Source organism: Brienomyrus brachyistius, unplaced genomic scaffold (assembly GCF_023856365.1).
Source record: "Brienomyrus brachyistius isolate T26 unplaced genomic scaffold, BBRACH_0.4 scaffold33, whole genome shotgun sequence".
Lineage (NCBI taxonomy): Eukaryota > Metazoa > Chordata > Actinopteri > Osteoglossiformes > Mormyridae > Brienomyrus > Brienomyrus brachyistius.
Window position 1 is genome coordinate 2,080,947 of NW_026042308.1, and position 12,478 is coordinate 2,093,424.

General features: G+C 45.1%; 2 protein-coding genes across 3 annotated transcripts in view; one reads left to right on the forward strand and one right to left on the reverse strand.

Moving 5' to 3' along the window:
• The window catches only part of LOC125721482 (tripartite motif-containing protein 16-like), a 109,157-nt gene extending 107,021 nt beyond the window's left edge, over positions 1-2,136 (reverse strand). For both annotated transcript variants that reach the window (XM_048997426.1, XM_048997424.1), the window contains exon 1: positions 1,705-2,136. In XM_048997426.1, the coding sequence (XP_048853383.1) occupies positions 1,705-1,983 (279 nt within the window). In that variant the 5' untranslated portion in view covers positions 1,984-2,136. The remainder of the gene's footprint in view (positions 1-1,704) is intronic.
• The window catches only part of LOC125721465 (NACHT, LRR and PYD domains-containing protein 12-like), a 338,153-nt gene that overhangs the window by 300,855 nt on the left and 24,820 nt on the right, over positions 1-12,478 (forward strand). The window contains exon 4 of the mRNA XM_048997390.1: positions 12,364-12,477. Coding sequence (XP_048853347.1) covers positions 12,364-12,477 — 114 coding nt within the window. The remainder of the gene's footprint in view (positions 1-12,363; position 12,478) is intronic.

Consider the following 12,478-nt stretch of genomic DNA (forward strand, 5'->3'; position numbering starts at 1 on the left):
CATGTGGAACATAATAAAACAAGGCACAAGCTTCACAAGCAGAACAGAGAACTAACAAACACTGGGAAGAATAGAAAAGCAATAATTAAATGAAAGAGGTGTGGTTGGTTCCTGACCTGCTTCAAACCCATAACCAGCTGGTCCCAGCCTCTATGTCACACACTCATCCCAATGAGCCAAATGCAGCCATTGGGGAAAAGGAAGAACACACTAGGGCCAAAGACGATGAGAGGACAAAGGGGATGGACAGCGATGGCTGCTGGCCACACGGGGAAGAGACACAAGGACAGGCACTGAGACGAAGCTTCATTATTTATGTCAAAGCTGCTCCACGCGTTATTAATATTAGTGAAATGTGCCGGTAAAAATGACATGAAGGTAAAATGAAAGCATGTAGGTAAGAATGTGTGTTCAGTAGCCAAGCATATGAATGTGTGAATAGAAACATATAATAACAGTGTAATTGTTTATATAGTTTTATATTGGGCTGTCCAGGGGCTTGAATTCCTGGTTAGATATTCAGTCCCACTCCAGCCCTGACTACTTTTACTTCATTTGTTCCAAGTCAGACATAATTCAGCATATCAGACAAAACAATGAACCTCTTTGTTAATATTGTCATAAATTTTGAGCTTCACTGGTTATCATTGAAAGCCAAAATATTATCCTATGGCAACCAACACAATGCTTTAAAGGCTGAACCCTTTAACCTTGAATAGAAAAGTATTAATCTACGTACATCTTAGTACCGAAAGACCTTTTTTAACATGTACATTTGTACTGTGTTGATGTAGGTAAGGTAAGGTAAGGTAAGGTAAGGCAAGGTAAGGTACGGAGGTAAGGAGCACACACTGAGTACAGTGCCTTACCGCACCCACCACACGACGAACCACCTCAGGGTTGAGAACCTGAGTGCAGCCGTGCAGTGGGTGACACCTCAGCACCACACCAGTCCCAATGGAACAGTGTGAGTTTTATCCGGTGGCTGCAGTGCCAATCCTGCAAAACACCTCCTGATGCAGTATAAATATGCATGTGGATAATGTGAAAAGTTAAACTTTATTGTGAAAATATTATTTTATAATAATGATTGTCTAATGAAAATCGCAACATTATTACGAAACAATAAATTGTAAAATTTAAAAATTATACATAGAAGACAAGTGTTATTATGAAATATAATTTTATGAAATTTATGAAATTTTATGAAATTATTTAAAAATAAAAGGATACATTATTGAAATATTTATCATTTTATTTATATTTTTTGATATAGTTATTATTTTATTTTGAGTGTCATGGCGTCCCGTACAAACATCTTCGACGGGCACGGCCTTACTGTACTGTGGCTCTAGTGAGTTCTTCTGTACTATGAAGGGTTACTGGCTTCTCGGGGTAACTTGTCGGATGTAAGGTACCACAGTTTAAATGGACTTCATATTCGTTTACTTACATTTTGCCCAGACTACCTTAAATCCGACAAGCTAGTAACCCCGCTAGTAAGACCGGACAAGTAGGTCATGACAACTTTACCGAACCAGACTTGATCTGAGTGTTTCGTAGCAATTACACTAACAGGTGTTAAGACAAAATCCATTTATTTAAAATTAACTTTTAGATAATAACAATAATTGATACTTTCACTGATCCCTTTGGGGAAATTCTTTTAGATAGAAAGGGGAAATTCTTTTAAATTAGCCTGACCTGTATCTCCGCCCTTCCTGTAGCAGCTAAGACTGTATCATGGCCTCTGTGTTCATCCATCGTACAGAGATAACAGATACACTGCTGGTCGGTACGGCAGTAGACCTCCAGCGGTTTGTCATGGTGGGAACAGACCTTGTCCTTCAGATGGCCGGTGGCATCAATGAGCTTGTGCTGTTTTGCATGGTGGAGTTTGTTGTGAAGCTGCAGGTCAGTTTCACAGTAAGAGGCCAGACACACCAGGCAGGACTTGACAGCTTTGTGTTCATAGTCAGTCATAATTTTGTAGCATTAAAATATAAATTTTAAATAAATCCTAACAGTATGTGTGATTGTGGTAGGTGTGGGGTCTCTGTACCTACAGTAAGGAGGTGGGATCTCTGTTCCTTCAAAGCAGACATACTCACTCACATATGATTACAGTTCTAGTACATAGAAGATACTGTTGCTGAAAGTGGTGAACAAGTGAGGCAAATATAACAATGCAAACATGCTGCTGTCAAGGTGCTGCCTGGGCACTAGTGCAGCTAGGCTGGTATTTCTGGGCTCCACAGACATCACTGGTGGTTGGTGTCGTGGTCACCAGGATGAAAGACTCGTGCAGCAGGTGTTTCTCAGACAACAAACAGGGACTTACTGGGATCAGGATGGGAGGCTATGGAACCGGCAACACGTAAGGCACAACATCAGTGATCGAACTGGGGAACACAGGACCAGGAAGCACTTAAATGGAGGACTAATGATGGAAGAGACTGGAGACAGCTGGGAGTGTTTAACACGAGGGCTGGAACGAGACATGAGACCAACAAGCAGCAAACATGGCCTGTTAGAGCCACGTCAGGGAGGAGGCGGGACATTTAATTTCATTTTTATATAGCGCCTCACAGAGTCGTCCCAAGGCACTTTACATAGATGTGTAGTCATACATTACAACATCATTAAAGAGAGTGATACACAACGGGAAAAAGGAAAGAAAGATATTAAATAAAGAAAGCCAGATGACAACGGAGGAGAGGAACCAAAACCACCAAGTAAGGAGATAAAACAGACCTCTGGGGGTCCATGGACAACTGGCTGCCCAACCCCCCCCGGCAGATTAATATTACTGAGAACAGAAAAGAGTGGAGCTGCTTGCTAAAGGCCAGGTGTGAGGTGTGATTAAAGTCTGTCAATAAGCCTGTTCTCCACGCTGGCCTATGTAGGGTGACACTCAAGGCTGCACCCAGGATGACACAGTTAGCAGGTCCAATTCGCAGTGTCACCCCTCCATGGGACAGAACCAGGACTCCAGCTGAGATGGTGCCCCCCCCCTGGGCAGCACCTGGAAATGTGGGGAGGCAGAGAGCATGGATGGTCAGAACATGCATCGACACATAAATGGACAGGCATAGTGGATAAAAATGGCATTGCTTAATGTGACAGTACCCCCCCACCCCACCAAAAGCATGCGCTCCGGCCATGAAGTCCAAAGGGGTTAGACAACAGGGATGGAACCAGACTGGACTCTGGACTAGACAGGGGACGACAGAACAGATGGTAGACAGGACAAGACCAGACAAGACTAGACAGAGCACTAGACAGACAGCAACACCAGACATAAGAGCAGTTGCAGGACATCACTAAGGACATGGAGCGGATAAAGGAAAAGCTAGGAACCACAGGTACAGCAGTCCTGTCAGACCCCAAAACAGGACGGACAGGTGGAGGGTCAACAAGAACAGGGGCACAGGATGCACAAGACAAGGAGAGATGGGGCATCCAGGGAAGCCAGGCGAAGACTCGGGGCTGGGGACCCTCCTAGGGTCCTTTCCAGGTGAGGCTGAACTCTGCCGAATCACAGGACCAGAGGGTCTGGGGGGGCCAGCAGGGCCGGAGGACGTGAGGGGTTGGGAGGTGATGAGAGAACCGCAGAGCAGTAGAGCAGCAAGGAGACTACAGGACAGGAACAGGAAGATGGCAAGGGACATACAGGGCAAGAGCAGAGACTGGCAAACCCTCTCTGGGAGACAGACATTCTGCCTGCCGCTTTCTTGGGCTCCTGTTGATACTGGTGACCAGAAACTGGGACCAGAGTAACCGGAGTCTGGGATGAAGGAGGGACCCGCGTAGCAGGACCCAGGGCAGTCCAGCAGGACATCCTCTGGATCCATCTTCTCTGGGCTGGGTTTAACATGAGGGATGGAACGAGACGCGAGACCAACGAGCAGCAGGCATGGCTTATTAGAGCCACGTCAGGGAGGTGGCAGGACATGACGTTTGGGGCTATGGTTAGGGTTAGGGTTAGGATTAGGCTTAGGTTTAGGGTAAAGTGTTTGTGGCAGAGAGCGGTCAGTAGTACAAGGACACGACTATGCCACCTGGGGAATTTCACCACAGGAAAAATTACTCTAAATTAAGAGCAGACAAGTTTATTTACCTGAATGGAGCTGGACATGTTTGTACTATTGACAGTTTGTTGAAAATATAAAACCAAGAAACAAGACAAGCGCTTTAGCATCAACAACCTTAAAAAATTAACCAGCAACCAGCCTTTGGCCACTGGCTGACAAAACCCAAGCAAGAAACAGGTGTCCGGTGAAGTTGATCAAAAAGGGGAATGGAGTCCCCTAAACACACACACACACACACACACACACCTGTGCCCCACCACACTGATCCCCACACAAATATACTGCACACGGTGAAAGTGTGAACACCACCACCCCAGACCAATCAAATCTTAGTCAGCCAGATCAATAGAGGCAGCCACTGGTATACAAATAAACGGAGAACAAAAAGAAAATACCCCAATCTAACCAAGAATCTGAGTGTTGAAATCTATGAAGAGTGCAAACAATGAGTAACAGAATACAGGCTGTCACTTTGCAGCAGTCCCATACAGAAAGAAAGGGCGGCCTAAAGTCTGATAAGTCGCAAAATTAGGGAATGAAACAGCTCCAAATGCAGGAAAAGGTGCGGCGATCCTTGTCCAAGGTTGCAGTGTTGATGTGCTGCCACCTTCTGGGAAAACGATGAACTGATTTTGAGATTAAGAACATGTATGGTTTTCTGGTGGGTGGCATGGTGGTCCAGTGCTTAGTACTGTTGCCTCACACCTCTGGGACCCAGGTTTGAGTCTCTGCCTGGGTCACATGTGTGCGGAGTTTGCATGTTCTCCCCATGTCGTCGTGGGGATTCTTCCGGGTACTCCGGTTTCCCCCCACAGTCCAAAAACATGCTGAGGCTAATTGGAGTTGCTAAATTGCCCGTAGGCGTGCCTGTGTGAGTGAATGGTGTGTGAGTGTGCCCTGCGATGGATTGGACCCCCATCCTGGGTTGTTCCCTGCCTCGTGCCCATTGATTCCGGGATAGGCTCCGGACCCGGATTGTATTTCTTATTAAAGTTTCTATGCCTTCACAAAATAATTTGCCTATTGAATCTCAGATGATATCTATAGGAAAACTTTAATGATGAAATGAATAATTACAACTAGAACATTAAGTTAAGTTCCTACATTATATCCCATTTCATGCACACTTGACATCAGCAAGGTCGGTTTCATAATCTGTGTAGGTACAGTGCATTACATGCGTTGTCATGAGGCAGCATATTCATTTTTTGCATTCAAGATCATTGGCGTTCAAACTGTAATTTTAACTGTTAATCATGATGCAAACTTCGTAGCAAAACATACATGACAAGTCTAGCAACTGATATTTACATTACTTGAAAAAATAATCCTGACATAGGGGCGGCATGGTGGTGCAGTGGTTAGCACTGTTGCCTCACCTGCCGACAGTTGGGGCAGAGACTGGAGTGAAGACACATAACTTCATGGTCACATGATCAGAATGTGTCACATGATCAGGTCTGAGGCCGATTCTTACCTTCTTCTTTTCCTCATAGGGCAAATGCAGAACAAAAATGCCATCGCTTAGGGAGCTGAAGGAGATGCCTATGAAGACAAACCCATCAGCCTGACCCATGTGGCCCCGGCCCCTCACTGCTGAGCTCTGCTGTCTGGCTGTGGCCAGATCAGTGTGCCCCCCCCCCCCCCCTTACTGCTGAGCTCTGCTATCTGGATGTGGCCGGATCAGTGTGGCTCCAGGGCCAAACAAGAGCTGGTGTTGTCGTGGGCGGTAGCCTCTCCTGTCATACCTGGTCACAGCCACACCATACTGCAGGCCACTGGGGACAGGAGGGGATGACACACGCTGACAGGCTCACAAAATGCATGGACACACTGACACTACAGATCTGTCTGAATATCTTTTTACTCTTGTTTTGTTTAATGTTCTGTCTGTAAAATATATTACCTGTACTTGTTCAGCATTGGAAATAAAAAAGTGTGATTCAAGTGTTTAGATTGACCTTTACTTTGCTGCACCAGTTAATATATTTTGATGAAATTATAAAATTACACAGTTTTGTCTTTGACGCCCCCCCCCCCCCCCCAATAGCTTTGATCCCCCCATTTCTAAATTTCTCACATCGCCACTGTGAATGATTTAAGTGTTATTGCATTACCGCGTTTTACATGCACGATCATGCTGAATGTGTGTGTTATAACCGAATTGCGGTTATTGTTACTAATTATTAAGTCACATAGATAATTTCCCCCAAAAATCCTACGATGTGCCGCTGAGTCCGTGTCCATTTTTTGCATGAAACGGAGCTGATCATCTCCTGCCTGTAAACGAAAGTGAAATTAAGTGTCGGGATTTTAAAGGCAGAGTCGCCATTTTATTAAGATTCTGGAATAATGTAAAGGTATTCTATGTTTCAAGGTAAGATTATATTAATAATAATAATAATAAAATTGATATGTTTAACACAGCCTACATATATTGCGGGATTTAAAATTTTCAGTATAATTAAACATTAAATATACGTCCGCACAGCACAGTAGGTTACTGTACGTGTATCAGAAGAGTTTTCGAATTAACATCAATAATATTTAATTACTTACACTCAGGCATGAGTTCGCCTAATATACTGTGCTGTAATACTAAGGCTGTAATATTTTGCTATATTAAGTTTTTCTTTTTTAAGTGTTGGGGATTAATGCTAGTGTGCCGAAACATCCGGGTTAAACTCAAGGATTAACATTTTATTAAATGGTTTAAAATTACAGGTTTTACCACGGATCTGTTCTGTGTTCTCCAATCTGAAATGTGCTGATTAATTGTAGTTATACTTTGCAGTCGTATTTAAACTGTATAAAGCAAATAGTTCGCAAGTCTGATTTTAATAATCGGTAAACAATAAGTCAAACACAGCCCACAGCGCAGCTGAATAACACACACACACACACACACACACACACAACACAATTAATACTGTAAACGACTCTGTTGTGAAAGGCGCTATATATATATATATATATATATATATATATATATATATATATATATATATATATATATATATATATATATATATATATATATATATATATATGATTAATTGTGTTGTGTGTGTGTATAAGTGTAAGTGTAAGATGGCAGCAGAGCCATCGAGCAGGAATGAATCACACATCGCTTACACCTACCGGGGTAAATACGGAGGGGGGGTCACACATTTCACCGGAAAATAAACACACCGTGTGATTTTAAAGACACAGACTTCACTTTTACACAGACGGCGGGTTTGCGCTTGTGGTAACGAAGCATTTTAGGCAACGTTTCCTCTTTTCCCCTGGGAGAAGCAAGGTAAGCGTCAATTTCCCCAGAGAAAGACAAGACAAGACAAGACAGGTGTTCTAACTCTTTCTGTTAGAAGTTATTCTTGAAAAACAAGTTATATAAGTGACCAATGAAAACATGTTTGTGCAGTTCAACCATGGTACAATAATATTATGGGTGAATCATGGACGACGTATTTGAATCTCGGGATGATTAGTCCATATACGATCAGAATCAATGCATGCATCAATCACCTTATATGTATGTCCACTGGGGGCGGGGGTTGGGGGCACTCCGCCAAACCGTGAGTAGTGGAGCCGAACAATCACAACAAATCATTAACAGTAATAAGCTAGAAAGAGATCTCCCAGTGGAGGAAATTGATAATTTTATATCGTCCAAGGCGTCTAGGGATTTTTCAATACCATCGATACGAGCCAAAATTCGGTCCAGCACAGAATCGGCACCGCCCGCGTTAGAATGGGAGTCATCGCCTTAGTGACTAGCGGATACTTGTCGAGCCGATTTTTTTTTCTTGTCAGTGTTTTTCTTGTGAGTGTGAGGTGAGGAAAAAATGGGAAAATCTTTGTGACTTCGACATGGTTAAAGTATATATACTGAACTGTTGTAATAGCGATTTGGAGGTTAAATGGTGGAGAAATTAAATAGTTTGGAGCTGAGCTAGACTCTAAGCGGTCGTCCTGTACGAGATCATGTGACTTCTTGGCTTCTGATGAGTCACACCTGTTCTCAGGTAAATAGCCGGGTAGGATAGAAAAACTTACTGGACAGTAGCTCTGCAGGACCGGAGATGGAGACCCCTGCTGTACAGTGTTTGACATGGTTTTCAAGTTATGATACAATTTTTATAAAAACACTTTACAATGTTACAAACATGCACAACCTACTGGAAATAAAGCATTAAATTCTATCCCCAAACTTGTCACTACTTTTAGGTCCCTTGGAAATCAGCGTTTATTGGCCAAGTATGTGAGCGAATACATACAAGGAATTAGATTCCGGTCGATGGTCTCAAGCACAACAGTGTAAAAACAATAACAATCTACAATTTGAATATGTAATATGGATTTATATTTATAAATATAAAGCTAATTGTAAAAAAAATGTATAAAAATGTTATTTGTATGTATAATATGTTTATACTATTTATAAATATAAATATATTTATGGATATATATATATATATATATACACATGTGTACATATCTACATACATATATATATATATATATATATATATATACACACATACATACACACAAAGTGTGTAAATGAACAATAAGATATAGTAAACAATGTAAATCTTATATACAGAAAATACAAAGATTACAGAAATATATCCCACAGACTGTACATAGAGTGCAGTTGCAGTGCTGTAGGTGTTTAGCAGTGTGACAGATCAGCTGTTTAGGAGGGAGATGGCGAGGGGAGAGAAGCTGTTCCTGTGTCGGGTGTCCTGGTCTGCAGGCTTCTATATCGTCTGCCAGAGGGCAGCAGCTCAGAAAGTCTGTGTCCAGGCTGTGTGGGATCTGTGATGATTCTCCTGCCCTTTTCCTGGATCTTAAGAGAGACAGGTCCTGGATGGAGGGCAGGGGGCACCGATGATCTTTCTGCTGTCCGTACGGTCCGCTGCAGTCTCTTCCTGTCCTGTTTGGTGGCTGCTCCATACCAGACTGTGATGGAGGGCAGGGGGCACCGATGATCTTTCTGCTGTCTGTACGGTCCGCTGCAGTCTCTTCCTGTCCTGTTTGGTGGCTGCTCCATACCAGACTGTGATGGAGGGCAGGGGGGCACCGATGATCTTTTCTGCTGTCCGTACGGTCCGCTGCAGTCTCTTCCTGTCCTGTTTGGTGGCTGCTCCATACCAGACTGTGATGGAGGAGCAGGGGGCACCGATGATCTTTCTGCTGTCTGTACGGTCCGCTGCAGTCTCTCCCTGTCCTGTTTGGTGGCTGCTCCATACCAGACTGTGATGGAGGGCAGGGGGGCACCGATGATCTTTCTGCTGTCTGTACGGTCCGCTGCAGTCTCTCCCTGTCCTGTTTGGTGGCTGCTCCATACCAGACTGTGATGGAGGGCAGGGGGGCACCGATGATCTTTCTGCTGTCTGTACGGTCCGCTGCAGTCTCTTCCTGTCCTGTTTGGTGGCTGCTCCATACCAGACTGTGATGGAGGGCAGTGGGGCACCGATGATCTTTCTGCTGTCCCTACGGTCCGCTGCAGTCTCTTCCTGTCCTGTTTGGTGGCTGCTCCATACTAGACTGTGATGGAGGGCAGGGGGGCACCGATGATCTTTCTGCTGTCTGTACGGTCCGCTGCAGTCTCTTCCTGTCCTGGTTGGTGGCTGCTCCATACCAGACTGTGATGGAGGAGCAGAGGACAGACTCAGTGACTGCAGTGTAGAACTGGATCAGCAGCTCCTGTGGAAGACTGTACTTCCTCAGTTGTCTCAGGAAGTACATCCTCTGCTGGGCCTTTTTGAGGATGGAGGAGATGTTGGTCTCCCACTTCAGGTCCTGGGAGATGGTGGTACCCAGGAACTTGAAGAACTCCACAGTAGACACCGGGCTGTCTGATATGGTGAGGGGGGCAGTGATGACGGACGTCTCCTGAAGTCCACTGTCATCTCTACAGTCTTGTGCGTGTTCAGCTCCAGGTTGTACTGACTGCACCAGAGTACCAGCCGCTCCACTTCCTGCCGGTATGCAGACTCATCACCATCCTGAATGAGCCCAATGATGGTGTCGTCTGCAAACTTCAGGAGTTTTACAGCTGAGTTCCTGGAGGTGCAGTCATTGGTGTAGAGGGAGAAGCGCAGTGGGGAGAGGACACATCCTTCAGGGGCACCGATACTGAGGGACCGTGTTTCAGAAGTGACCCCCCCAGCCTTACTTGCTGCTTCCTGTCTGTCAGGAAGCTGGTGATCCACTGGCAGGTAGCTGGTGACACGTTGAGCTGGGAGAGTTTGGAGGAGAGGAGATTAGGCACAATGGTGTTGAAAGCCGAACTAAAGTCCACAAACAGGATCCTGGCATAAGTTCCTGGACGGTTGAGATGTTGCAATATATAATGCAGCCCCATATTCACTGCATCATCCACCGACCTGTTTGCCCGCTAGGCAAACTGCAGGGGGTCCAGCTGGTGTCCTGTAATGTCCTTCAGATGGGCTAAATCCCAGCGTTCAAAGGATTTCATGACCACAGACGTCAAGGCGACAAGTCTGTAGTCATTCAGTCCTGTGATGGTGGGTTTCTTGGGGACCGGGATAATGGTGGAGCGTTTGAAGCAGGAGGGAACTTCACACAGCTCCAGGGATCTATTGAAGATGCGGGTGAAGATGGGAGCCAGCTGATCAGCACAGGTTCTGAGGCAGGAGGGGGAGACACCGTCTGGTTTGGGGGCTTCTTGGATTTCTGTTTCTGGAACAGCCGGCTCACATCCGCTTCGTGTATTCTGAGTTCCAGGGGAGGGGGGGGGGGTGATAGGTGTGATGGAGGTCGTGGTTTTTGTACTGTACTGTGTAGATGTACTTTGTTTAAGTACATCTGCCCTCCCGTGGTCTGCTGGAATATCACTGCTGTATACATGCACCCACTGCAGTCACCGATCCGCCTGTCGATCTCCCGCTCCATCCTTCCCTCACTCGTGAACAAGACCTTGAAATATTTAAACTCCTCCACTTGGGGAAAGACCCCCTCCCTGACCCGGAGAGAGCACTCCACCCTTTTCCGGCTGAGGACCATGGTCTCGGATTTGGAGGTGCTGATTCTCATCTCAGCCGCCTCACACTCAGCTGCGAACTGCTCCAGTGAGAGCCGAAGGTCACGGTCCGATGAGGCCAACAGAACCACATCATCTGCAAAAAGCAGAGACCCAATCCTGAGGTCACCAAACCGGACACCCTCAACACCCTGGTTGAGCCTAGAAATTCCATCCATAAAAGTCTAGTGACCCGCGTCCAGGGGAGGGAGAACGTGAATCCATGTTTTTACTCATCATAAGGGGTCTAATGAGCCGCAATTCGTCTGGTTCCTCACCCAGGACCTGTTTGTCTTGGGTGACCCTACCAGGGGCATAAAGCCCCGGGCAGCTTAGCTCCTGGGATCACTAGAACACGCAAACCCCTCCACCACCATAAGGTGTCATCTCCAGGAGAGGATGTTTATACATATATTTATTAAAAAATGTGGCATTGAAATTTTGCACTAAACCTCTTTACTATGTGTAATTCTACACATGGAACATAACAGAATGGAGACACAATTCATCAGTTTGATGTAAAAATGCTGAGTACTCGATATTGTGTATTTATCTATGTATCTACTTACCCTTCATGTTCACAGAGGCCCCAGCAGGAATCATCTGGTCTGGATCAGCATAAAAATGGATGGATCTGCTTCTGAAATGCGCCCCCCTGTGGGGTGTAACAGAAAGAGCCCTGAGAGGTAACAGTGTTACAGCCCACTAGCATGCATGTCTCTCTGGGTCTATAGTCAGGCCAAAACATAAAAGTAAACTGGGCTCCTAGCTAGGGCTGGTCAGTGGGCAGCACTTTAATATGTGTAGCTTCATAAAAAGACCTCGCCATCTTCTGTCTTCACCGTCTTCTTCCACAATCAGCCAGTTCTTTTATACTAGAGGCGAGCAACAGACCATCCCTCCTGTACAAAATGGCCACATAACAAAACTAAACAAACAAACAAAAACATATATAAACAGGTAAAAAGGAACATCAGTCAAGTCTAGTTGTGGAGGTTTTTAACGGTCATACTAAAAGTTTCATATAAAATCTAAATTTTAGATGAGACAATTTCCTTAACAGCTGACTGTAAGTAAGTCTGTTTACATGAAGAGCTTCACAGCATATCAAAGTACATGAAGGCAGAGCAGAAGGATAAACAGCAGTGTGATGCCGTCCCCATTGTATGAATTATATTTATACCATGAGGGTTTGTTTCCTCTCGCTGCCCACAGTGTCCTGATGGAGAGAGCAGACTCCCCTGTACCCAGCTGTGTTTCCATGAAGAGTGACGCGTCAATGGGAGAACCACTCACCTTCAGAGAGGGACCTTTTCATGCAGATCAAAGG